A 19,661-nucleotide genomic window follows, 5' to 3' on the forward strand; every position below is an offset into this window, starting at 1 on the left:
CCCCCCACTCACTCCACGCGCTGCACTGAGACCCCCCACTCACTCCACTAGCTGCACTGGGACCCCCCACTCACTCCAGTAGCTGCACTGGGACCCACACCAGTAGCTGGCACCACAAATCGGGGGTGCGTGGTGCCTACACCCCCTGGCTGGCTGCAGTAGCTGGCACCCAGTCCACCCACACCAGCCCCCCAGTAGCTGGCACCCAGTCCACCCACACCAGCGCCCCAGTAGCTGGCACCCAGTCCTCCCACACCAGCCCCCCAGTAGCTGGCACCCAGTCCTCCCACACCAGCCCCCCAGTAGCTGGCACCCAGTCCACCCACACCAGCCCCCCAGTAGCTGGCACCCAGTCCTCCCACACCAGCCCCCCAGTAGCTGGCACCCAGTCCACCCACACCAGCCCCCCAGTAGCTGGCACCCAGTCCACCCACACCAGCCCCCCAGTAGCTGGCACCCAGTCCACCCACACCAGCCCCCCAGTAGCTGGCACCCGGTCCTCCCACACCAGCCCCCCAGTAGCTGGCACCCAGTCCTCCCACACCAGCCCCCCAGTAGCTGGCACCCAGTCCACCCACAGCAGCCCCCCAGTAGCTGGCACCCAGTCCTTTCAGTTCTCATACACCCAGGAGAGAGAGCGAGACTACGCAGAGAGATCGTTAACAAAAGATTTAATAAGAAGATCCAGGAAGACAGGGCAGACATCAGCTGTGTCCTGCTGCCAATCACTTGTCTCTGGAGAGACTCTGGTGTCACCAGGTCAACCCTCATCTGAAAGTCCTTCAACAAGGTCAGAGGGGACGAATCCACAGTTGCGGGGTTTCTTCCTGCTCCCTGTGTACTTCTGCCTGAGCCCTCTGCCAACAGCCGCCTTCCCCTCTTTCCTCTGGAGCATTAACTTCGTCTCCTCATGTTCCTTCTCCAGCTGTTGACTTCTGCTGCCGTTTCTTTCACGGCTTTCAGTTCGCGCTCCGCCCTTTCCAGCTGGGTTTGAAGACAGACGCTCGTTTGGATGGCAGAATCTCGCTCCTCTGCCACTCGCGCTAGTGAGTCTAGTGAGCTAGACGTCCCAAGCGGCAGCATCTCAGTAAAACCCCTCGAACCCCTCCTTCCCCACCCCCACCTTACCTCAGCAAAGAAAGCTGCAGCCGTCACCCGCAGCTTAACCGAGCAGGAATCCAGCCACGGCAAGAGGTTCTTCACCAGGCAGGGGGAGACGAGCCCAGCACGGAGCAGGACGCTGCGCAGGGGACACAAGTCAGGGACACACAGTTGGTCACCCAGGAAGGCCACAGGCCAGGTCTCCAAAATGCCCTTGCTCCGATGCAGACACTATTCTTTAGCTCAGGACGGCTTCCCAGGAACGCCGGAAGGGTCCCAGCAGCCTTTTCCCAGGGAGGCAGCCAGATGCATCCCTGCGGCTCTTACCCGCTCAGCAGACACACCCCCTCAGGGTGAGCCAGGGGGTCTTCCAGGCGAGCCCACACCGCCCGATTCAAGAGCAGCTGCATCCATTTCTGCGCCACGCATTTCCCTAGCACCAACTCTATAGCTGAAAGGAAAATCCTGGCAGAAGAAACAGAACACAACATAAACAAACACAAACAAAACAAACCAAATCCAAATAACACCACCACAAACCCAAAGAAATCTCAAATCGCAGCACCTTAGGGAAGACTTATCTTTAGCAGAGCTAAATACCCCTGAAATGATGCTTCACAGCCTTCAAGGCTGCAGATAGCAACACTGGCGTTTTCGTCATGCCCCAAACCCGCTGAAGCAGAAGAAAACCCACGCCCCTAGACTGACTCCATGCTAGATGGCAACCAAGGCAACACCTAATACCTCTTCCCACCAGCATTTTGCAAAGAACGACACCGGTGCCCACGAGAGCCACTGCTCCCAGCGGGGGTCCACTGAGGGAGCGCAATGCTATTGTGCATGCAAGGGTATGCAGGAGGCAAGATGACAGCCGCCCGCAGTACGAGCTGCGTAAGACCTTCCCGCCCGGGAGCTGGAGTTTCTCCAGGAACGAACAGACGTAAAACCAACCATGATGACCGGTTTCCACGTCTAGGAAGCAGGGCAGGTGAAGCACTCCCTCAGCCCCACAAAGCCACGTGCCTTGGCGAGGGGAAATGAAGCCAGCCCCTCCATCCGGCCCTTCGGCTCCTTACCTGCACGGCTTCTCCTCAAGCACCCAGCCCTCGAGGAACAGTTGTCTCCAGCTGCTCGTGGGGGACAGCAGCCTCTCCTCGCCCAGCGTTTCACTGGCCCACCTCAGGAGGCTGGGAAGGAGGTGGGGAAGCAGTTGCCTGAGCTCCTCCGTGCTCCCCAGGGAAAGCACCACCTCCGAGATGGCACGGGTGATCTGCAGAGAAACACGACCAAGAACCACCTGTTCAGGCAAGGCCGCTTCCCACCGCCTGGTTCCCCCACCTGCCTGGGGCGGGGGGTTACTGTCTGCAGTTGTCACTTCTGCGACAGCCTTGTGGCTCAGGAGCACAAAACCGTCCTGGCTCCCCACACTCCTTGAGGCCGGCCCAGCACAGCGCCCTGGGAGTCTCCACGGGCATCCGCAAAGGGCACCCGATTCCCTCGCGACCAAGCATGGGTTAGAAAGCAGATGAAAGCTGCAGAAACGTGTCTGCTGTTCCACGTACCGTCAGAGTCTCCAGAGCAGTCTGACGGTTGTGCTGCTCACAAGCGGAGGAGTCAGTTCCCCGGCGGTTGTTTCCTGCTCTGTTTAGTTTCTCCACTAAGCACCTCAGGACCTGAATCCCAAGGATGCTTCTCCCCAGGCTCCTCCACAGCTCCACCGTGTCACTGCAAGGGAACAGACGTTCACCCCCGAGCCCGTATCCCCGCAGCCCTGCACTGCCCTCAAACCTCCTCATCTGCAGCGGGGCTTACAACGCCCCACGCACAGCAGAGACACGAGCACGCAGTCTTGCAACGCTCAAGACTGTTCAGGCAGAAGAAAAAGACCTGCTTCTCAACTGGACCCCCCAGTACGAGCAAGCTGTGGGGTCTCTGTTCGACTGTGGTGGGGGAGTGGGCAGTGTACGTACCTGTCCATGAGCAGGCCTTTCTGGAGGAGACTGCTGATCACGGGCTCCCGGTGAAAGCGGGCAAGGAGAAACACCGCACGGAGCAGGAAGGGCCTGTGGGTGCTCTGCTGCATGTAGGCGCAAAGGGTGTTCAGGATTTTCGGCACCTGAATGGAAGAAGAGGAGAAAGAAGGGCTCGGTGCATCCTTTACCCCTCCTGCAGGTTCCACCCTGCCTGACCCTGGCTCACGGCTGGAGCTGAGTGTGCTCTTGGCAATTGTGTGCACGAACGCACGCACGCACACGCACGCACGCACACGCGGAGCCTCAGTCCCTGCATGTGCCTGGCCCAGCCGTATGAGCAGCTGCGTGCCCTGTGTGCACACAGAAAACACGGACACCTTTCACACCCAGCACTTTCACACCCAGCTCTCCCCACGTGTCTGTAGCGATGCAGGAGCAAGACCAAACACGCTCTTCGAGACCCTGAAGATGCCTTGCAGGGCCTGTGCAAGGGCACGTGACTCCTTCCAGAGGAACCCACTTCTCCGGGGACACTTTTCCTTGCCTCTACCCTCCTTTCCCAAAGCGCCAACCCCTTTCTCACACAGAGGGCCTTCCCTCGAAGCTACAAGCCGTGGCCACGATAAGGACAAGGAGGCAGCCAGGTCCCTCGGCCCGTGGGAGACCCCAGCTTCTCCCACGGCTGCCTACCTCTGGCCCCTGGTGCAGCCACCAGCTGCTCTGCGCCTGGGGAAGCAGCAAGGGGTGACTCCGCAGCCCACGGATGCGGCGCTCCCGCGGCCCGGAGCGGCCGTGGGCTCTGCAGGGACGGCACAGGGACGCCCTGCCCTGGCCCTAACAGCAGCAGCCTAACAGCTGGGTGAGCTTTAGCTCAGCCGGGTGCGATCCTGTGGGCTGCCACCCGTGGTTGCCATCACTGTGACCGACCTCTGCCAGCGGCGGACAGCCACGGGGTTGGTCTGGGCCGAGCGAGCTGCTGGTGGCCCTAGAGCCCAAGTGGAGCGCAGCAGAGCGCGAGCGGAGGAGAAGAGGAGCCTTGAAAGGGCAGGCAGAGCATGAGGCCAGAGGCTCCCAGGCTACAAACAGGCAGCAACTGGTGGCTAAAGGAAGGGCACCTCGCAGGCTGGGTAACACCACAGTCGGGGAAAGCAAGGAGAGCAATGAACAAGTATCCAACCTGTGGAAAACCTCACGTGCCCAGCAAATCTCAGAGTAGAGGGAATTGGGGACCAGTGAAGAAAGAGCAGGGCGAAGCAGGTCCCAGGGCAGGGAGGACTGACAGTGACCCACGGAGGAAGGGGAGGAACGGCAAGGTTGGCACCTCATTCATGGGAAGGACCTGGACCAATGTGAGGCTTTGGACAAGAAGTGCCCATATCCTTGTCACCAGCTGGAGCAGAAGCCGGCAGCAGGTGCTAACGCATGACTCAGACCAGCAGTAGCCCCTCGGCTCGGCACACAGGCGGCGTTTCTTGAGCCCATGCCAACTGCACAGGGTGTAGTGCAACAGCCAACAGGAGAAAAGGCAAAGTCAAATGGAAAAAAAGGTCTCCTTTACCTCCTGGAGTATTTCCTTTCTGCATTCCACCAGGAAGACGAACACCCACTTCCACACTGCTCTTGCACGTCTGGGTGTGACACGCAGCAAGCTGTCCAGGACGGCAGTCAGAAAGTCCGTAGCCTGTGCTGGAGGGATGCATTTGCAAACAGCCTGGAGAGAAGTCAGGAACAGGAGAGACCGCGTCACAGCTCTGCTCCAGCAATTCAGAAAGGAAAGGAAACTTGACGGGACTGTTAGTTTGGCAGTCAGGGAGGGGGCAATCACTTGTCCCTCCTGCTGTGCATGCAGTGGTGTTTACATCTGATGCAGCTAAGCGATTTGGAAGTGCCTCCCCCATGCTGTTTGCTCACCTACCAAATCTGTATTCTGACAAGAGCACTCACACACACACACGCGCGCACAAACGCACACACCATGGTATCTGCTCCAGCGTGCCTAAACGACAGCCTTGTCTCAAAGCCTCCTGCTACTTGATAACAACAGCCGTCCTGGACAGCTTGCGTTGGAGACAGCGAGAGACTGGAGGGGAGCAGGGAGGCGTGCAGGAGCCCCGGAGCTGGGCCCCACCCTGCTGTTTTGGGACCAGTTACCTTTCCTATTTTGGTACAGGTCTCCATCTGAGTCTTCGTGCCTGGGTTGTTCAGCTCCTCACAAAGGCACCTGCTCTCATCTGCCTTCACGGTCTTGTCTGGAACAAACACCAGGAGAAAAGAGGAGTCACGTCTACAGAAACCCAACCTCTGGCCCCAGATACCAGTAAAGGAGAACCCAAGTGGTGGCAGTGAAGGCCACAGGGAAAGCCGGGGCCCTCCGGAGCTCGGTGCAGCAGGACTTCCCGAGCCCGATAAATGGCTGACAAATGACGGGCTGGAAAGAGCCCTCTTCCTTCCTGAACCGTTTGCTGGGGCTTCAGGGTTTCAGCAGCCTCTGCTCCCAGCAGCTGCGTCCGCTATTCCCGCACAGGCCACCCTCATCTCTGGGAGGCAGGAAGCCTCCCCGTGACTTCCTCAGCACAGGCAGACCCTGCTGCCTGAAGAGGAGAGGGTTTGAACACAACCCTTTGCAGCACGCTCCGGGCCTGCAGCTCAGATCTCTCCTCCCTGCCCAGTTTGCTCTGGGCAGCGGATTGGTTTCCTCTCTTGTGCTCGGCAGGAGATGTCTTCCCTGGCAGGGATGAGTTCGGAGACTGCCTGGGTAGCTGCCCCTCTCTCCAGGCTCAAGGCAGGGAGCGAGGGGAAGGCACCCTCCGAAATGTCAGGGACCTCATCCAAGCGAGTTGTCTGACCACCCTCTATCTCTCTAACGTGGAGGGGGACAGACGTGGAGTGGAACAACCCCCAGCATTGGTGACAACGCGCTGCTCTCAGACAGCAGTGGGGGATGGCCCTGACCACTCAGCCTCACACATGCCCCAGGGAGGTGGGACTCAGCGACCCTCTCCCAGGGATCCTTCCTGAGATGGCCAGGGAGGCAGAGGGTTAACAGGGTGGGGGCACAAAACCAGCCGAGCACGTTGCCTCCCCCCTCCCTCCCGGGGACCTGGGACCCCGCTGGCGCCAGGCCAGGAAGGGAAGGAGGATCAGGCTGAGCAAGGCTGGGAAGCGCCCGCGCTCCTCACCTTGCATTTGGAGAAGGTAGTCGAGGCAGACCCATGCCTCCTGGCGGTCGCTGCTCAGAGTCCCCAGCAGTCCCACCAGGCAGCCAAACTGCTTGCAAGGACGTCCTCTCTGCAGGGGAGAGCAGCAGGAAAAGGGTCGCAGGCAGCCACAGCACCCGCTCGCCTCTACTGCCCATCCTGCTCCCTGAGCAGCGACCAGGCAGAGGGGCAGGCAGGGGCATCCTGCCCCATAATCCCAGGAGCCCCGAAACCCAGCACCCAGTTGGGCAGGGCTCCCTTCCGGGGCCATGAATGGTGGGAAGGGGGCACCAGGGCATGCGGCGGGTCCCTACTCACCATGAGCTCAAATCGCTCTTTGCAAGCTCCCAGCACATGGGCGCAAACCCGCAGGGCTCTCTCCTGCTTCCATTCTTCGGCTGAGGTGAGCCAGCCCTTCAGGACCTGAGGCAGGGTGCATCTCTCTCGCAACAGGTATCTTTCTCTCCCCGAGATCCCTCTCCCTCTCCCTCCTTCTCTGGCCCCTCCCGGCACGGCCCCCGGCCCTACCGAGCACTGGCCCTGCTGCCTCCGCCGCCTCACTCTCTCCAACCGCCTCTGCCCTGAGCCAGGTGTTGCTTCCCTGCCGGCGTCTCCCCACTCCAGCCTTCCCCCAGGCTGCTCTCGCCCAGCTCGGGGCTGGCTCCTGGCTTTCCCTCCGGCAGGGCCCACTTCTCTGCCTGTCCTGAGGCTGCAGTGGCTGGGTGCTCCTGTTCCCCAGCTCAGCCCCTGGCCCCAGCCAGACGCACAGACTCGGAGCGAGCAGCCAAAGCCCCACTTTCCCACAGGAAAGGTATCCACCTGCTATTCACCCGCTAAGGCCTCGATTCTCTGCCCCCGCCACGCTTTCCCTGTTGCCCCATGCCTACTCACATGGACCATGTCGTCAAAGCAGGCAGAGGTCTTCTCTGCCTCCAGAAGCGTTGCTATCAGACGGCCCAGGTCTTCCATGCCTCTCCTGTGCAGAAGCTGAAAGCAGGAAAGGAGAGATGAGGTTCTTCATCATGGGGGCTGCCAGGGTGCACCGAGGTGGGATCCTGACCCAGAGGCGGGCAGGCACTGCCGGTGGGTACCTGCATGTTCACAGTTGCCCTCACTGTCTTCCTTCCCTTGTCCATCCGCTCCTTGGACGGATAGGACAAGACACTCTGGCAGCACACCGCCAGCAGGTTGCGATGTTCCTCCCTGCTCAGAGGTGGCCTCAGCTTGCTGGCCAGAGGACAAAGAAGAGAAAACAGAAAGGGCATTTACTAGCCCTCTCCAGAGTGGCTCAAACCACAGCTGGGTTCCTCCTAATCGAGGGCCCCAAATGCAACACCCCCAGCCCATGCCAGCGAGCACTGCCTTCAGCTCCAGCAATTCCTGCCTCCTCCCAGGCAGCAGGCAACCCCCCACCCCCAGGTTAAGGAACCCCTGGGGCTCCCTTCCTTTGGGAGACACCCGAAATGGGGAACACCCTCCCACTCCACAGCCCCAGCAGCTCCCGGCCCCATGCTCGAGGCCACTGGGGCTGCCCCAACCAGCTGGGATGGGGCACACCGGGAGTCCCCAGCGCCCGGGGAACAGACCTCACCTCAACTCCTCCAGGACCTGAAACACTCCGTACACCACGGAGTCCCAGGGCTCCCCCTTTATCCAGTCCTGCAAGTCCCAGAGAGACAAGCGCAGAGTTGGCAGAGGGCAGGGACACGGGACAGGCCTCCCACCTCCCCCGGGGACAGGCTCTGCTGCCAGGCCTGGGCAGACACTGCCCTGTCACCCCCACAGATCCCCAAAGGCACTGCAGGGTTCCTCACCCTGCTCCCCAGCCACAGCCACCCAGCACCAGCACCCGTGGGCCCCACCCACGCGGGGGACAGCTCCAGGAGCTCGCATGAAGCTGCGAGACCGTCGTGCCTCTGGGGAAACCCGTCTGATGGCGCAGCCCAAAACTCCCCTGTGCGACTGCCCCGGCTACGGGCACTCACCAGCAGGGTCCACGTCGCCTCCTGCTTTAACGACAGCTCAAAGCTGCCGCAGTCGCCCACAGCCTGGATGGCACAGCTGACCTCGGTGATGCTCTGCACCAGGGCGAGCTTGAGCTGCAAGTTCTGAGGCCAGAGAGCCAGAGAGAGCAAAGCACCCCGTGAACTCTTTGGAGGGCTGAGAGGTGGAAGAGGAGCATGGGCAGGGGGAACCCATGGGCGGTTGGGTCTGGACATTGAGGACAACCCCTCCTTGGGGATCTTTAGAAAGAGACCGTCCATCTCGGGACACCCCAGCCCTGAGAGGCTGGAGCTGGGGCACCCAGGCATCCCTGCCCTGTGCGCCCCGTGCTCTTACCCTCTCTTGGGTTCTGAAGAGCTGCAGGATGTTGCCCACGATTTCTTTGTCCACGCGGGTGAGCAGCTGCTCCTTGGGGGCACGCAGCGCAATGCCGCTGTAGGTGCGCATGAGAGCAGCGCAAACAGCCTGGGCTCTCTCCATCTTCCGCCGCCGCTGTACCTGTGTCGACAGAGATGCCCCGAGACGTCAGCCCCAGGGCTCCTGCGGGCTCCTGTGGCAGGCCCTGCCCCCACCCTCACCAGCTCCTTGTTTCCCTGGGCACCTTCCAGCAGCTCCCCAAGCCGCTCCTCGAGCTGCGAGCTCCGGGGACGGGAGCTGTTTCCATCCCGCAGCTTGGGTTCTCACGTGGGGATGGGGAGGAGGTGCAGCCAGCATCGCACACGCTGCTGGCAGTTTTACCACTGATTTGAGAGGTCGGGGAGCTGTCTGGAACCTTTCTGTGGAAAGGTATCTGACATAGCCTGCCATGGTGCTGCTCAAAGTCGCGCAGCCTGCGCGGGTCAGCGGTGCAGAGGAGCCCAGCCTGCTCACCTCCCCAGGCCAGGCTGCACCGCTCTCTCTGCAGGGCCCGGCCCTGCCCAGAAAGGCTTCCCCACAGCCCCCGGGGGGGAGCAGAGCCAGCGAGACCTCACCAGGCTCCTGCTCCCGGCCCCCAGCTTTCAGGAAGGGGCAGAGTGTTGCACCGTGCCCACCCCACCTTGTCGCCAGCTCCTGCTGAAGTTAAGTCAGGAGCAACGTGGCTGCAAGCAAGCAACCGCTGCAGCTGCCCCGGCTGGGTGGCTCTCATCCACAAGGTGTCAAACCCTGTCCTTTCCAAAGACACCTCAGGGGCCCCAGTGCCAGGATGTCCCCTCTGACACACAGGCTTCACGTAACTCTTACAAGAGGGTTAATCTAAAGACGGCTGCCACGGTTTGGCTGCCGCAGGTGTAGCAGTGGAAATAAGGCCAAAAAAGGAAAGCCAGACAGCAAAACCCTGGATCCTTTACCTTCCGGCCCGTGGAAGTCTGACGGAACCAGGCTCTGGTGAAAGCGTCAGAGAACATAGTCGCCGCGTCCAAGACCAGGTGGAAGTGGTTCTCGGCAGCGTGGGACACAACAGAAATCATCCCCTGCAACCACAGAGAAACGGGGAGTCAGCTCCAGCCCAGGCACTCAGACGTGGCCAGCAACAACAGCCAGGCAGGACGTTGCAGAAAGGGGGAAATCAAGGAAGTCTGGAGCAGGGCCAGCAGCCCTCCCTCTCCCCAGGAACAGCAGGGGATGCCCAGGACGTGAGCGTCACGTCACCTGGGCCTCAGACAGCTCCACAGGGTTGGTCTCCTGGAGGAACCTCAGCACCTGCCCTTGGACGTGCCTGAGGTCCCGACAAGCTGCCAGCGCCGTCCCAAGAGCCTTGTACAGGAAAAGCTGAAAGAGAAGAGGCCGAGCCCGAGATGCGGTCACAGCCCGACCTGTCAGGAGAGGGCTGGCCCCAGGCGGACCCGACTGCCCCTGGGAGCGGGCAAGGCCGGCCGTGGTGCCAGGCTGTAGCCAGTCGCTGGGGCAACCCCAAGCGAAGCTCCTTTTGGGGGAGCCTGAGGGAAGGGGAAGCAATGAAAACCGCCTGCGTGGGCAGAGCACCGGCGCCGGTCCCAGCCCCAGCGCAGGGCAGGAGACACACCTTCTCCCAGGAGCCGGGGGCAGAGCTGCCCAGCTGCTGGCTCAGCTCCCGGCTCAGGCCCACGGTCCAGGCCTTGTCCTCAATGGGCTCCAGCGACGCTCGCAGGAACTGGGGTGAACAGGAGAGGAAGCGAGTGTTGCCCTGCCCTCGGCCAGGCCCCTTTCCAGGAGCTGCTGGGAACGGCAGTCTCTTCCCCCGCCCCACCCAACCCTCTTTCACCAGCCTCCCTCTTCTCCTAACACCTCCGGCGAGACCCCCCGGCACGGCGGACGTAGAGGAGGCGGCAGCGCTAAGGTGCGTGCCACAGCGTTAGAGGGCATTAGCCATCAGCCGTGCAGACAGCAGCTCCTCTGAGCGGGCAGGCACCTACTCCGGGGGGATGTACGGGGTGCTCAGGAGGTGCCCCCACCTCCTGGTGCCTGCACAGGCAGCCCCGAGCTTCCTCCCACAACTTTGTCTGCTCCCTCTTCTCCCCCTTTATTTGTGAACCCCCCCGCAAGGATGCTGTACCTTAAGCACACGGTGCTCCCACTCTGCAGAGTCCAGGGAGCTCTCGGTTCTTCCTAGAAAGCAAGAGGAAGCAAAAGCTCTCGCTGCTGTTTAACCTCAGACCAAAGAAGAGCCCAGTGGTCTCCTCTGCAGTCAGACCTCCCAAAAGTCCCAGGCCATCAGCCTAGAAAAGGCCTACAAGCACCCACGCCAAAGCCCTCGCGAGGCCAAAGACACGGGAGGGATCCCAGGGGCGTTTCTCAGAGCCACTGATTCAAGCTGGGGAAGGACGCACTGACCGCAGCTGATCCCCACCGCTTGACTGCAGCTCCCAGCACAACTCCGACCACTGAGTCACAGCACGCACCAGCAACACACATTTTCTCCTTAATGACCCACCGCATTCTGCCCGTTTGCAGCCCTTCTCCCTGGCTATTGCCAAGGACGGCTGCTGCAAACCTGGCCTGGCCTGGGGACTTGGTCCTCCAAAGCCAGGGGCTGCACCCGCTCCAGGAGCACCAGTCCTGTCCCTCCCCCAAACACCGTCCGGGCAGGACATGGGGGTGCCACCAAGGCCTGCCATCCAAGGGGACATCAACGGCCCCGTCCATCCCCTGGGCCGAATTGATGCCAGGGGACGGCTGCCCCAGCCTCAGTGCTGGCTCCCTGGAAGGGGAAAGGCAGCAGAGCAAGCGCTGGGCAACTGGGGACAATTCTTCCTCTCTCACGCTGGGAAGCTGCATTTTCCTGCCCCCCCTCCCTCCCCGCCAGCCCCTCCCTCCCCACTTGCTCTTTACCTTCCAGGTACTGCAGCACGAGGGGGATCTCGGTCGCCCACGCCGCCCCCAAGGCTCTGTGGATCCTGCCGTGGAGCGCCTGCAGCAGCTGCAAGGCAGCGGCTGCGCGTTCGCTGCTCGCGTTAGGAGCCGCCGCCACCACCTAGGCAAGGGCAGGAGAGAAGGGTCGCTCCTGCTGCCAGAGCCACAGCTTCTCCCGGGAGGGAGAGAGGGAGGGAGGGAGCTCGGTGCCACTCGGCCAGCAGCAGGCAGCCGATGGCTTCACCCGGGGAGCTGCCAGCCCCGAGAAAGGAGTGGGATCCCCGATAGGCTCGGGCAGGCTCGGGCATGCCGCCTCCTCCTCAGGGGCTCCCGGCGCTGGCCTCAGCAGCATCTCTGCCCTGGGCTCTCCCACCACCCCTGGCCAGAAAAGCCCTTTCCCCAGGGCCCCACTACTCACCAGCAGTCGAACAAACAGGACCTGGGGCGCCGGCAGCTGGGCTGCGGGGAGGAAGGAAGGCTGGGTGAGCCAACGAGCCCCCGCCATGCCCTGCCCTTTGCACCTCCGATGCCCCGCACAAGGCTGAGGGCTGAGGGCAGCTGTGCTGCCACAGCGCTGGCCCGGGGGGGCTCCCCAGGGCTGCCCAGCATGAGATGAAGGCAGCTCCAGCATGGCCAGGAATGAGCCCTGGCTCACCAGGAGAGTGCTGCGAGCAGGAGAGCTGTGCCCCTGCACCGGGCAAGGGGCAATGCAGGGCAGAGCCTCCCATATCCAGCAGCAGAGCCTGACTCTGCCCTTTGGTTTTCCTTTTGGCTCCTGCTCAGGTCTGGTGGGGCGCAGGGAGACATGGACTGGCCCGACGCCCGGCCAAACCCAGCAGCACTCTCTGGGGCTCCTACCTCGCTCCTGGGAGTCCATGGCATCCGGCTCCTCCTCTTCTTCCTTGCACCCTGCTCTCTCCCGTCTCTCAACTAGGGCTCGGAGGCAGCGGGAGAGCGGGATCAGCATGCCGCTGTACTGGGCTGGCACCACATACTGCAGCAGCCTCGGCCACAGGAGCTGCAGAGAAGAACCGGGCAATTCGCCACATTGGCATTTCCACTCAGCTCAAAGACAAAAAGCATGGTCTGCGTTTCCCTGAGCCTTGGGTGCTTCAGCACACGTGAGGGGAGAGGTTCAGGGCATGGGGGAGCATGAGGAAAAATGTCCTGAAGGCAAGAAGTAGCCACAGTAGCAGGGCAGAGGGCAACTCACTTTGGTCATCCCTCTCAGAGAGACATCCAGCGAGCCCAGGATGTCCATGCACAGGGCTCGAAGAGCTCCATCCTCCTGCGTTTCCCAGGCAAAAAGGCCTCCTGCCACCTGTAAGACAGAGTTGGCAAAACCCCCGTTACTCTCAGCTCCTGACCGACGAGGCTCAGGCACGACTCACCAGTGCTCCTGTGCCAGCCTCCCGGCAGCACTGACCTCCTGAAGGAGGACAAGGACAGTCGGACCCAGCTTGAGGACCAGGTCCCGGACCCTGGGAAGGACTGGGAAGCCTGGGAGCAGAGAGCGCCGCTGCCTGTCTGCACAGTACCCCAGGGCCCAAATGCTGCTGTCATGACACCAAAGCAGAGGTGAGGAACTTGCCCTTCAGCAGGGCTGTGCGCGGTGCCAAGGAACCCACAAGGAAGAGCCATTTGGAGGCCGCTCCAATGGCAGTGCCAGCGCTGATGGCCCTGCAGCGTGGAGCTCTCCATGGCCAAGGACACCTGCAGGAGCTCTCAGCACAGTCCAGGCACTGGTCAAAGCCCTGGGTGTCCTGCTCTGCCCTTACCAGTCTGCCCGAGGTCCGGCTGAACTCGATGAAGATGTGCCCCACCACATCCCATGCCCAGCAGCTCTGGGAGCCGGAGCTGAGCAGCTCCCTGATGAACTCCAGAACCGCCCTCCGCACCTGCCAGGGGAGAGTGCGGTTACGTTCCTCCTGTTCAAGGCCCAAAGGGAAGCTGCCTTTGCTTGGGGGCAGCCTTTGTGGCTCGTGGAGAGATGACAAGGGCACGGCAGAAGCTTTTGCTCCCGGCGTCAGCACCAAGCTGGACAGGCACTTGCCCCACGGAGCACAGCGACCTCCCTGCTCCACTCTGCCAGCTCTCCCCGGGGAGGAGCCATCACCCACTGCCTGGGCAACGTGCCGGCGCTTCCCCAGGCACCCCAGCTCTGCCCCAAGGGAACGGGTTTCTCTGCCTCCCCTGGCGGCACTGTCCCTTCCCAAACCAGCTCACCTGGGCACTCGGGTGGTTGCACACCGACTGCACGGCCTCCACCACCTGGGGCAGCTTCTCTCTCGTCTCAGGTGCTGGAAGAGATATGGAGAGGTGTGCGTTGAGGCAAAGCCCTGATGGCAGAAGGGATCCCTTGAAGCTTCCAAGTTTTTCGCACACCAACGGGACAGAAAAGTGGGGCCTGACTCTGACTTCACAGGAGGCAGTGGCGTAGCCACAGAGGCGCAGCTATTTTATAGGGACTGAAAGCCATGGTAATGTGGTAACACAGAGGATGACACAAACAGCATGGGTACAAGCAGCTCCTGTGCAAACCAGCCCACCCGCCCGCCCACCAGCCTGTCTGTGTTACTGAGCTTGGATCATCGTCCCTGGGGTGCCGCCATTTCTAACTGCCGGGGGAGAGCTCAATCCCTGTTGTGGGGTGTCAGCTCAGCTGGGGGACCTGCTCTTTGCAGCTCCTTTTGGGTGCAGGTGCACCACTTTCAGCCCGTTCCTGCTCTCAGCCCAGCAGCCCCAACCCCTGCCTCGTGTCCCTGGTCCGGGCACTGACCGTCAGAGTGGGCCAGCGCTCCCAGCAGGCCCAGGGCTGCCACGCGACCGGCCTCGCTCCCACTGCTCAGCTGGGAGCGCAGAAACACGACCGTCTCCGCGGGGCACATTCGTGCTGTGGGGAAGAAATCGCATTCTGCATTAGCAGGCAGCTGCTCCTGACCACCAAGGACAGGGAGAGAGCTGCCACGGCACGGCGGGGCATCGCCCAGTCTCCTCTCCTTACCCTGCAGCACGATGCAGCGGGACAGCACTGCCCTATGGGCCGGGCCAGGCTCCTTGGTCACATCGGAGAGCTGTGGGAACAAGGTGCGTTTTAGAGAAAGCTACATCAGCGTTGAGAGGGACTGAAAAGAAACGGTGCTCTCTGCTCCCCTCTCCCTGAGCTCCCTGGGCACGGGACCCACAGCCAAAACCCAGCCCACCCAACGATGGCCCTGGGCACACACAGAGGTTTGCAGCAGCCCAGGCTGCCCAGGAGCTGAGGCTGACAGTGTCAAAAGGCTGCCCTTAGGGTGCCAGCACGCCAGAGTCCTCCTGCGACTTGGCCGAGAGGGAAATTGCTGTGGGAACAGGGCTGCCCCTCGGGCCCGTTCCAAACAGCCCGGATCAGGCTTCCTGCAGCCTTAAGGTGGCACCTGGATCACAAATCCTGGTGTGCTCCTGGCCTGCAGGAAGGTCCCGGTGGAGGGACGCCCTGCCCTGCCCTGCCCTGCCCTGCCAGCTGGCAGGTCTTTCCCCTCCATGGCAATTAGGCTGGCAGCAGGGCGCAGGCTCCCCTTACCTGGCGATGCACAGCGGTGCTGATGGCAAGAGCCGTGCCCTGTGGGATTGGGGTCTGAACTCCCTCCAGCACGTCCAAGACATAACTTAGGCTCTACAAGAGAACGGGGGAGGAAGAAGAGGCTAAAGGCACCTAAAGGCACTTGGGAAAGGAAAATCCAGCACATCTGGGATAAGGGGAGTCCCTAACACCAGCTCCCAGGGAAAACCCTAAACCCTCCTGCATGGGACTCCTGGATTGCCCTCCCCTCAGAGCAACATCAGGAGGGTCTCCTTCCTCTGAACAGAGCCCGCGGTTGACAACTCAGTTTCCCGGCACTTCCCACTCATCAGACCTCGCCCCTCATGGACGGGGCTGGACACGGCCCTGGGCATTAGGGCAAAGCTCTTCCCGCACACAGAGCCCCAGGGAGGGGGCAATGCCTGCCTTCCTGAGAAGATGAGCCCCAGGGACTCTTGCCTCCCTCCTGCCCCGCCTCGCGTTTCTCTTTTCTTGCCCGAAGAGCCCGGGAAGCTTCAGGCCTCCTCTGCTCTCCCTGTTCTCCTCTAAGGGCTTCCCAGCTCCTCCTGGCACCCCACAGCTCCCCAGCTCCCCCTGGCACTCGCACAGACCCACCCCAGCAGCCATGCCAGGCCCTGCGCCTTGGTGACCTCACCTTGGTGACCCGGGAGGTGTCTCGGATCTCCTGATATTGGTGCAGGAGCCAGAAGACCTGCTCCCAGGCATGCTCTCGGTGCTGCTCCTCATGCAGAAGGACCTCCATCATGGCAGCCACTGCCCCGAGGACAGCCTGCTTGTCCTGAAGAGGGAAGGGAGAGGCGCTGCTTGGAGGGCCGAAGGTCTGCCTAGCGCTCAGCACCCCCTGGACACCAGTCTGCCCTTCCCGCTGGGAGGGGTTTCCCTCTCCCTTCTGCCCTGCAGGAGAAGGGCTCACTCCAGAGGAGAGAGAGCATTTCCCCAAGCTGGTACCCCAGCCCTCCCTGCAGAAAGGCCCCAGGACTCGGCTGTTTCCCGTCACGGAGACCCCTCCCCTCACCCCTCTGCTCGCACCCCACTGGGCACAGACGGAGATCTCTGCTGCAGCCCCAGGTGTGGAAAGCAGCACTTCTCACCTCTTCCTCCTTGCAGTCCAGCCAATTTGCCACCGCATAGCAGAAGACCGGGTAAATGGCTTCACAGATCTGTGCTACCCCCTTGCGAGGGAAGGGGCATTGCTCCTGGTTGCCAAAGTAGGTATTGACTCCTTTGGACCATTGCTCCAGAACTGCACCAGGAGAAAGGAAAAGGGAGCATGTGAGAGTCTGCAGCAGGGATGGTACCTTGCACCCTCACCCAAGCCTGCTTTGAGGACAGTCCCCGGCTTGGCAGGGCTCAGCCCAGGACCAGATCTGGATCTGAGGGCAATGTGTGCTCTTGAGGCGTCTGGATTCAAACACCTCGCTGTTTCTCTCCTCCTCCCCATCACACCTTCTCCTCCTCAATGGCCTGTTCCCCTCCAGCATTTCTCACTGCAGCCCCTCCCCTCCCCACCCCTTCCCTTCCCACACACACGCCCTTTCAGAGCAGGCATTTCAAGCCCAGAGGAAAGCAGGGGAACAGAAGCCGTGGGAAGGGACCCGGGAATTCCTCGCCGCGCGGAAACCTCCCGGGCTTCCCCCTCTCTTCTACACACTCACAGCAGTTTGGGATCATCGAGGCCTGACCTCACTGCGGGCTGACACCCACCACGTTCCCTCTGAGATCACATGGAGGCATCGAAGGCCCCCACAGCCCCAGCCCCTGGGACCCCGGCCAAGGAGCCGACACTCACCGCTGCAGACGGCGCGCAGGATCCGGCCACTCCCCACCCGGCTCAGCACGGCGCGCAGGGCGAGCAGCGTCATTCCCACAAAGGGGATGCACCGCAGAGCTGCAGAGCAGGCAGGGACAGAGGGACCGAGAGGGTCAGTGAGAGACGTGGGAGACTGGGGTCCGTCCCTGGCAGGGCTGGGGCTGCTGGGCCATGCACGACATGCCAGAGGGCGTGGGGAGGGCTGCCCTCCCCAAGGGGGACACAGGAAGCCCTCTGGAGAAATGGGGAGGACAGTGGGGGGCAGAGACCCCACGGCTTTGTCTCCAACGGGTTCCCACCCTTCAGAAACTGGGATCGGGCTGGTAAGGCAGAGCTGCCAGCCGGCCCTGGCACGGAGCAAGGAGGCACAGCAACTCCATAGCCCCCCCGTTCAACACAGAGCACTTAGGGAGGGGGAGCATCCCCTCTCCCCATTAGCACAGACCCCTACCCAAACCAGTACCGTACCGTAGCTGCGGGCCATTTTGCCCACGGTGAGGAGCACAATCTCATCAGGGACCTTCCCCATGGCCTTCAGGTGGCTCTGGAGCTCGGACATGACGAAGTGGAAGTGGGAGCGGGCCAGCGCCACCAGGACGTCGCTAGCGGCCGTCTTCACATCACCTGTCACACCCTGCAAAAGCGTCACAGGTTAAACACTCCCAAGAAAAACGGCTGAGGCACTCGGACAGGCTGAATGACCCCGTCTCCTCTGCGAGACCCCTCGGGACAGTTGTGCTCGGGGCCGGGCAGCTGCCGCCTCTTGTACCCTGGGATAGGCGAGCAGCTCCCCGGCGAGACGAGGGAGGCTTTTCCCCGGCACAACCCTGTGCTGCTGGCCCCTCTCCATGGAGATGCCAGGAACAAACTGTCGCAGGCTCGACACCCCCCTGGGACCTCTCCGTGGGGCTGGTGGGTTCCCATGGCTCCTCCTCAAGGCAGGAGAAATAACCTTGAGCTTGAACCCAGCTCTCGCTCAGTTAGGAACAGCCCCGAGTCCACTTCTCTGCAGAGCTCTCTGCGTCCCCTCTCCCAATTCCCTGTAATGACGAGTCCCCAGAGCCTCTCCCTTAGGACCTCCGCTGGGTCTGAATAACCGAGGAACATCTCTGCGCCACTCTCTATTTCCCCAAAAACCAGGGCCAGAGGCAGGCTGCTTTGGTGGCCTTGAAAGAGAACAAGCTCACCTGGGCTGCTCGCATGTCCCTGGACGCCTCCGCTATCAGGCGGTTCACGACACCGCTCGTCAAGCAGCCGTCGTCTCCCTGCAAGACGCTCTCCAGCTCCCGGTATGTCTCCACTCGGTCACCCTGGGGACAGACCACGAAGGGGAGTGATGGGACTTGCTCTGCCCTCATTCCCAGGGAGCCACGAGAGAGACCTGCTGCCCCCCAAATCATCTGTGTGACACGGGCACGAGGTACGAGCTGCAGGCATCGGTCAGGACAGCCACGGGGAACAGCAAGATCTTCCGCGGCACCTCTGACATCAGCAGAGAGCCAGACAGGGAGATCGACTCCGCCAGGGTAAAAGGCCGTGCGGGAGCCTCGGAAGTCACTCCCGAGGACGGGAGACGGCGGAGGTCAGAGGGAAAGTGCCAGGCGAGGAAGGGTGTGACTGTTCACTCAACTCCTGCCTAGATTTTGGCTAACCCAGCTCATGCGAAGGCCTGATGTGTGCTGGGAGCAGTGCCATTAGGTCAAAGCAAGAGCCCCACGTAGGCAGGGCAGGTGGCCAGAAAGAGCTGCAGGGCCATGATGCAGCCATTATCACTGCAGATTGCTGTCTGCGGCAGCATCATCTTTTGTCTGGCAGTTTCCTCAGAAACCTTAGGATCCACTAACTTATGGAAATGGTAGAGACCAAACCTCCAAGCTGGAGGGTTTAAAACATCAGCTTACTCAGAAAACTTTTGAAGCGGATCCAACAGCAGCTCAACTGCTGAGGCTTTCGTGCTTCCCGGTGTGATACAGGGGACGCCCGCACCGTGACGGAGGAGGCAGGATGGGCCCTCCCCTCATCGGCTAGCTAACTAATTCTTTTTTTGCTCATAGGTGCACGATATTAAGAGCTACGGGTTGTAAGTTACGAAACCTTATGACTTGACTGGCAAAGAAGTGAATTCACGTCACAGACTAGTCTGGGCAAAAGGCGATTGAACCCCTGTTTGTCGTGTTTGTTTATTGTATTTCTTAATGAGCTCATGAAATAAAGTTTCAATTACAATTACAGAGTACGTTGTCCTGTAAATTTGAGAGATCCAGATGGACCGTGACAAAGGGGAAGGTGTGGGAACAAGACCAGGCCCTGAGGAGGGGAAGCCACGAGCACCCTGCACCTTGGGGCACAGGCAGGAGCCCCGGTGATGGGACAGTTCCCAAACCAAAGCTAAGGAGGGGCCTCGGGCACTTGGGCAAAGGCGCTGGGAGATGCTGGGATTTATGCCAGAGGCTTTGCCTTGCCCAGGAGAGTGCTGCGAGCTCCTGGGGAAAGGAGCGGGGAGCAGTGGCATTAGTCCAGCTTGAGCGGCAGGATCGGCGCTGGGGGACAAAGCGCCTGCAGGAGGGCAGAGGTGCCGTTCTGCCGCAGCACCCAGGGAAGCCAGCGGCATGGAGGGGAGCCCTCACCCCCCCGCCTCACCTCATTGTCTTGCAGCCGCTTTAGCAGAGAAGTCCCGACAGCCG

At 61.5% G+C, this 19,661-nt stretch overlaps 2 protein-coding genes across 2 annotated transcripts; both read right to left on the minus strand.

Annotated features, from left to right (window-relative positions):
* Positions 1–656: 656 nt before the first annotated feature.
* LOC142077316 (maestro heat-like repeat-containing protein family member 2B) lies at positions 657–7,171 on the minus strand. Its single transcript, XM_075139387.1, has 10 exons — positions 7,163–7,171; positions 6,254–6,362; positions 5,226–5,323; positions 4,633–4,785; positions 3,072–3,217; positions 2,664–2,826; positions 2,178–2,371; positions 1,429–1,566; positions 1,129–1,240; positions 657–984 (listed from the first exon to the last, which is right to left on the minus strand). The coding sequence occupies exons 1-10, from the start codon at positions 7,169–7,171 to the stop codon at positions 895–897; spliced, it is 1,212 nt and encodes a 403-aa protein (XP_074995488.1). The 3' UTR covers positions 657–894.
* A 1,345-nt stretch (positions 7,172–8,516) lies between these two features.
* On the minus strand, positions 8,517–19,641 carry LOC142077317 (maestro heat-like repeat-containing protein family member 2B; the record flags this gene model as incomplete). The annotated part of the gene is made up of 21 exons (XM_075139388.1): positions 8,517–8,552; positions 8,612–8,773; positions 9,604–9,726; positions 9,905–10,024; positions 10,278–10,385; positions 10,788–10,840; positions 11,564–11,705; positions 12,003–12,043; positions 12,443–12,602; positions 12,798–12,905; positions 13,363–13,482; positions 13,811–13,884; positions 14,364–14,477; positions 14,589–14,658; positions 15,147–15,239; positions 15,802–15,945; positions 16,259–16,410; positions 16,957–17,055; positions 17,446–17,611; positions 18,165–18,287; positions 19,618–19,641. Coding segments are annotated over 21 exons (2,232 nt in total), but the record flags the coding sequence as incomplete, so codon positions are not given.
* Positions 19,642–19,661: the final 20 nt, after the last annotated feature.

Source organism: Calonectris borealis, unplaced genomic scaffold (assembly GCF_964195595.1).
Source record: "Calonectris borealis unplaced genomic scaffold, bCalBor7.hap1.2 HAP1_SCAFFOLD_209, whole genome shotgun sequence".
NCBI lineage: Eukaryota > Metazoa > Chordata > Aves > Procellariiformes > Procellariidae > Calonectris > Calonectris borealis.

Excerpts from the sequence above, each read along its gene's own strand:
- LOC142077316 (XM_075139387.1), bottom strand. Across the intron at positions 4,786-5,225 it reads CCTGTACCAAAATAGGAAAG|GCTGTTTGCAAATGCATCCC; the intron begins GTAACTGGTCCC and ends ACTTCTCTCCAG. Across the intron at positions 3,218-4,632 it reads GAAAGGAAATACTCCAGGAG|GTGCCGAAAATCCTGAACAC; the intron begins GTAAAGGAGACC and ends TCTTCCATTCAG.